We start from the raw sequence: 6,376 nt of genomic DNA, 5'->3' as shown, positions 1-6,376 counted from the left end.
ACCCAAGTGCAGCGGCGTCCGTAGCCTGGGAGGTAACAGGGAAAGGGAAGAGCTGGAAAGATAAAACCACTTTAGAATTGTCACTGATTAAGCAGTTACGTCCTCCTTTTCTGGCCAGTGTAGAGAGGGGCTTTGACTTTTCTGGTGTCTCATTGTGAAGGCAGATTAGTGTAGTGCTTGGGGTGGGTTTTTTCAGTGCTTGTTTTGCCCCTGAGTAGCTTTGGACTGACGAGTGCACTCCTCTGTGCTCTGCTGTGTGATAGTTTTTCCAGCTCAGAGGGAGGCTGTGAAGTTTAATCAATTAACTGTGTGTAAATCAGTTTGAAATGAGTAGGTGTGGAGTATCAGAGAGGAGGTAAGGCTTTTAAAATAGATAATGCAGTAGCATTTTCTTGTCACCTGGGAGGCATTTTCCCTAGTGCAGATTTTCCCCAGGCAACACTAAAGTTGTCTCATTGATGGTCCAGGTCCGTGGGTCTGCCACACGTCTGGGTTTCCCCAGACATGCTTCCTTCCAGAAACTGTGAGTGGAATCTGAGACACCGCCTGTTTGGCTGGGATTTCCATCAGGGTGGTCAGAGGAACAGCCTGCCAAGTACCTGGGAGGCTGGAGAGGTGGCCACAGAGCATGCGCAGAGCAGGTCTTTGGTGTGCGCGTAGACGATATGAGACACAGGAGACGTGCCAGACCTGCTGAGCAGATGCTGTGGGAATGACCTGGGCACGTCCAGGAAATCCAAAGCATTCCTAAGGTGATGGGCTGTCTTGCAGGGGTGCGAGGCAAGCGGCCATCCCGGGCTCTGTGCTGCTCCATTTGGAGAGAGGCTTGTGCTGGTGGCAGAGCTGGGTTGGGGGAGGTAGGAAGCAGACTGCAGTCATCGAGCCTGTGTCAAGGTGCTGCAGATCAGCACTATGCCCTAAACCAGTTGCAAACATCTTAGCTTCTCTATCCAGTGTGATGCTCTAAAGTGATGCTAGATCTTGTCCAGAAAGTAGCCAGGTCCTGTTAGCTGGAGATCAACATACCCCTCTTCTGAGATAAGCACAGAGCACTTTTGCAGCCGTGCAGCCATCCAGAAAGGGGGTGCACAAGGCCATTTGCTAGGGGCCACCTGTTTTGGAAAGTCAGAGTTGATAAATTGCAATGTGCTCTAGTAATACGGAGCTGCAGGCACTGATTTTTCTCGGGACTGTGTGGAATCTGGGCTGGTTTGGGTACCTCCCAACAGTCCTTTGAACTGTCAAGTCAATGGCTAAAAGGGTGGGGTTATGTATGCTACAGAATTTGGGTTGGAAGACCCCCAACGCTGAGTGACTCCCTAAAATACTGGCTTGGTTAAAAAATGAAAAGAATCCAAATTTGATTTGAAAACTGAGTGATAACAACTGTCTTTCGTGTTCAGCCTGGAAGCTTTGAAGAGAACTGGATGCTTTGTTTTTAAAAGAAATTGTAACGCGGATAATAAACTTTGTCTGTTTTTTTTGTGTGACCTAACATCAAATACCTCTTCCTCCTCTGAGGAAGGAGCGGGGGGGAGGGAAAATCCTTGGTCCTAAAGCAGCAAGTACATCACATCAAACATGACTATGTTAAATACTAAAATGTTCAAAGTACAACCGAGATAGATAAAGGCTTTGATGGGAAGTGGATATTTCCCAGGGACATTACAAGCAATAATCCAGATGTTATGGTGTAATGCAACGAGTGTCCATGGATAGATGGGGAGCTCAAGCCAAGCAGCGCCTGCTGTAGGCCTTAGCCCTCCACTCCCATGCTGTTACGCCATATGGAAGCAATCTCCAGGCCCCTTTAATAGCCAGCTTTGGATTCCATTTTCACAGGGCTCATAGAGCTAAGTGGAGCTGTTTTATGGACAAGTTAGATAGAAGCCTTTCCAAGATAAACATCCAATTCGAAATTAGGACATACCAAGCTGCAAAATTATTTTAGGGCATATTTCATGGAAGCACTGCCATTTTTCTAAGGCGATTGCCAGACTGTAGAATGCCCTTTGATCCCTTGTGGACATTACTCCCTTTTTTATAAAAAGGATGTTGAAATAGTTCAGTGTTTAGGGAGGAATATATCTGCCGGGACTTTGAAGTATGTCCATGGGAACAGTCATGCTCTAGCTTTTTGGCCTAAAAGACGAACTTTAAAAGAAAAAAATAAAAAAGAAATTACATTGCAGCTGGATTTATGAATCAAAATCTCGTTTTCTTTTTAAAGGTAGGAATTTTTAATCAATGTGCCAGGAAAGCCAAACGGGATGTTTAAATAGAAGTATATTAATATGCTTGTGGGATTCAAAGAGTTGGGTATTTTAACCAGTAAAAAGCGAGTAAAAAATTTGTGAGTTCACCACCCATGATTTAAGAATTTTGTTGCTGGGTAATTGATCCATAAAAAGTAATCTTCAGACATCAGGTGCTTTTGCAATCGTTTTATTTAGCAACAATATTTCTTACTTGCTTTTAAAGCTAACACGTCCTGTTTTAAAGTGACTTGTGAAATCTTCTCCTCCGTCTTGCTCCCACCTGTATATGACATGATTGAAGCTCTGAAGTGTGGCGAGTTAAAAGTTGCTTCACGAGAATAAAATACGGCAGGATTTTTACTGCGAGAAGAAAAGTATAGCCTTGAGTTTTAATGTTTCCAGCTCACTCCCCCCAAATAAAGGCCTATTTAATCATCCTCTGTCCAATAAAATATTGCCAGTTAGCAACTGTTAGCGCAGCCGTGCTATGTAGGATGAAGCTGCGAAGGTAACAAATGCAGCTACCAGGTAACCATAACTCCAGATAAAGAGCCTGGTGGTGTCAGTGTTTTTTCAGCAGGCATCAGTATTTTTGATTCGTGAGCTCGGTTTCTGGAAGCAGGAGCTGCAAAGGCAGCAGGCAAAGAGCTAACGCGGACAACAGGCGGTTGAGTGATTGAGGAGGTGGAAGATGCATGCTCAGCCTTTCACCTGGCCATAGACGTTATGATTGTGGGCTGTCTCCCCAGAAAGGACGGACCTGCATTTTATGGACGTAGCTGGAGACGTTTAAGAGTTTTGTTTAGTTTCTCCCCTCTTCCACCTCTTCTCCCTGTCGCGGTCCTGTGTCTTTCCCTGAGCCAAGGTAACAGACTGCTCTCGACACTCAAGGCCTGCTCTTGCCGAAGCTCAGCCAGGTTAGCTGAAGTCGACTTCCCTGGTGGTTTAAGCTAACCCTGCTGATTTTGCCCTGATGCTGAGCATCATCCCTTCACGGGGCCAGCCGTAGTACAGTACAGGCAGAAAATCTATAGCACCTTTCTGCCCTCCGTTCCCTCCTTACTCCTAGGGGATTGTGGTACCTCTCTCACCTCTGGTGCTTTCATATCGTAGTCAGTTTGAGCATAAAAATGTGGGTTTGGGTGTATAAATGTTTCACGTCACTGACTTGCTTTTCAGTCGAGTTTCATGCGGAGTGTGCGACTCTCTGACTCTTTGCGCAAGAACCAGTTGTGGAACGGGCTGGTCACCATCACGCTCTTGGAGGGAAAGGACATCCCCGGAGGGGGCTTGGCAGAGATTTTTATTCTCCTCAAACTGGGAGATCAAAGATACAAGAGTAAGGTAAGTATTAAGGATTTCCTTAAGTTTGCTGAAGCCAATATGGAACTTCATGTTTCTTTTACTGGTGTTGCTAACTCAGATGGAACTATTCTTGAATCTCTTTTATATAAGTGAAATCAAAAGCAGGAGACCAGATCAGGGACATCAACATTTTACTAATATGCTTTATATGCCAATATAGAAATAGGAAGTTAGGAACATCGTGTGTATCTGTTTTTGTGTATTTACTCATCACATTGATGGATGTTTGACATTAATATGAAATGAAATAAAGCTCTGTGTGTTTTGATCTCTGCCAGTGCAGAAGTCAAGTTTGCAATGTTAGGTGTGCTGGAAAAGCAGACCTGAAATGGTTCCCATTGCAGGGGAATTTTTGTTTTTAAAGCACCTTTCTTGAAAAAGATGTTACGTGTAGCAGAACCTGCCCCCCCCCCAACACACAGAATATTCCATGGTTTTGATTTGAATTTTCATTCTTCTAGGCTGTGTTTACTTGTATCCAGTACCGTTTCATGGGAATCTGAGAAAGGAATGGGATTCCCAAAGATACACACTTCATCTCCAAAGTCTAATAAGGAGAGGGGCTATAATTAAAATAATACTCTGTTGAGAAAGCAGGAGCTTTGCGTGTCATGAACTGGAAGTGCGGAGGGAGGAGGAGGAAACAAACAAACCCCCTCCTGTACAAAACGTACAGAGCAAGTTCACAGAACATAATGTTCAGATGTAGGCGCATCTGAAACCTGCACTCTGTCTCCCACATCGGACCTCAGACCAAGGTCATGATACAATGTTTTTATTTGGAAAAGCAGCTTTGAAAAATAACAAATGGGTTAGTTATTTTAGAAGAAATATACGTTATTCCCATTGAGATCCCTTTTTATGTTTCTCTTTAATGGTCCATAGCCTGTGTCGTGAATCTGCAAGACCGTGCTGTTTGCAGTCACAGAAAATTAAAAAGTTTAAAATGGGGAGTCAAGTACAACGTTGTCTGCAATGAGTTAATTGCTTAGCATTTCTGTCTGGGGTCCAGCGAAAGTTGGGGACTGCTGCCTTTACACCCTAATAAGATTTCAAATTGGCAGTACTTCATGTTCTTTCCTGGAGTTTATTCAACTTACGAAGTACCATCTCTCATGGCCTAGAAAAGCGGACAAGGTGGGAGAATCTCAGCCATGGTCCAGCTAATCCTATCTCCTGTTCTCTCAGTGGCCGTGCTAATATTGATGGTGGGTAGTGTAGTGTGATATGAATTGCAAGTGATACAAGTCCCAATTCGGTGAATACTCAGAGTAACCTGAACACATGAACAATCTCGCTGAGCTCAGAGGGACAATTTACAGATATCAAATTAACTGGATGTTAATAATTTCAAGGCTTCTCCATCCTTGCTATATCTTAACACAGAAGGGTAAAAAATACCGGTTTGGGTTGCTGAATTCATTCAAACCTGTTTTCAGGTGGTTGTCCTCAAAAGGTTTATTCTTGATTTCTTCCAGTGTGTGAGTGAGGTTGAATGATGACCACGGTTCACTGGAAGTGGAGCTGGTGGATCCACTTTGCATTTCAGAATTTCTTCAGCCATTCATTCACATCATGCTTGCATATTTATCGTTATTGGGAGAGAGGAAAGAGATTTTTTTTTTAAGAAAGATGAGGCTCTGCCTGATAGGCTGGGGAGCTTTGGTTGGAATGACCTTAGTACTTTATGTCCTAACATCCGGCCTTGTTCTTGTAGAAGAATTGATATGTGCTTTACTGTGGAAATAAGTACCGTTTAAGAAAAGTAAATATTATAACTGCATGTTTTCTAGACACTGTGTAAGAGTGCAAATCCTCAGTGGAGGGAACAGTTTGATTTTCACTACTTCTCTGACAGGAAGGATATGTTGGACATTGAGGTCTGGAGAAAGGATAACAAAAAGCACGAGGAGCTTTTGGGAACGTAAGTTGGGTTTTGTTTTTTTGTTTTTTGGAGGGGATGCGGTAAGTACAAAAGACAATGTGACTTTTATTATTACTTTTAAAATTGATTAATTTATTTTCATTACCGGTATCATACTGTATGTTTCTCTCCTTATTCCGGTCATGTCCAGATGCCTCTGTAAGGGTGTGTTTATTAAAACCAATTACTGGGTAACTGATTAACCACGACCTGAATGCAGAGACAGCCAAGCTGACTCTGCACATGCTGACTGTAAAATCCAAAATACCATAGGAGCCCAGTGGCAGCCGTTTCTGGGAGAGCCGGTGGCAGCAGGGGGGCAGTACTTGTCCGCATTTGCATGGCGGTATTGCTCCGGAGCCCTTGTGCTCTGCAGGGCTGATTCGCTGCTTCAGGCTGGCGGCAGCTCAGGGATCTTTGTGCTCCTTTTGAGAGTGGCACTGGTGTCCCTCTTCTCTGCTTGCACCTTGGTGGTGTGTTCTTGTAGCCTTGTTTACATATGGGTCCTGTTACCTGGGTTTGCTTTATTTAGGTAAGCTCTTCCCCATTGCCACAGAGGGCTGATCTCTGTGGGTTTGGTGCCCCATGTTATTGCACAAGCTCATGTTGTTTAAAGCATCATTTTCAGGGGTGGCCTCACAGGTGATTTACCCATCTCCTGACCGATACCAGATTTTGTCCCACCGTGTTATTCCATTATAGCTTCAAATTCTCAAGTAATGATCTTATGCCACGTTAGCAGATGAGACTTTTTGTGGGATAGCAGTCAACCTTTTATTTTAATTTTTTAATGGGAATAGAATATGGTTCCTACTCTTAGGTCCTGCTC

At 43.8% G+C, this 6,376-nt stretch overlaps 1 protein-coding gene across 2 annotated transcripts in view; it reads left to right on the top strand.

Annotated features, from left to right (window-relative positions):
• MCTP2 (multiple C2 domains, transmembrane 2) overlaps nucleotides 1-6,376 on the top strand; it is a 110,630-nt gene that overhangs the window by 32,051 nt on the left and 72,203 nt on the right. For both annotated transcript variants that reach the window (XM_009335173.1, XM_009335172.1), the window contains exons 8-9: nucleotides 3,438-3,602; nucleotides 5,417-5,547. In XM_009335173.1, the coding sequence (XP_009333448.1) occupies nucleotides 3,438-3,602; nucleotides 5,417-5,547 (296 nt within the window). The remainder of the gene's footprint in view (nucleotides 1-3,437; nucleotides 3,603-5,416; nucleotides 5,548-6,376) is intronic.

Source organism: Pygoscelis adeliae, unplaced genomic scaffold, assembly GCF_000699105.1.
Source record: "Pygoscelis adeliae isolate BGI_AS28 unplaced genomic scaffold, ASM69910v1 Scaffold21, whole genome shotgun sequence".
Classification (NCBI taxonomy): Eukaryota; Metazoa; Chordata; class Aves; order Sphenisciformes; family Spheniscidae; genus Pygoscelis; species Pygoscelis adeliae.
Note: the sequence above shows the minus strand (reverse complement) of the source record. Positions and strands in the feature narration are given on the sequence as shown.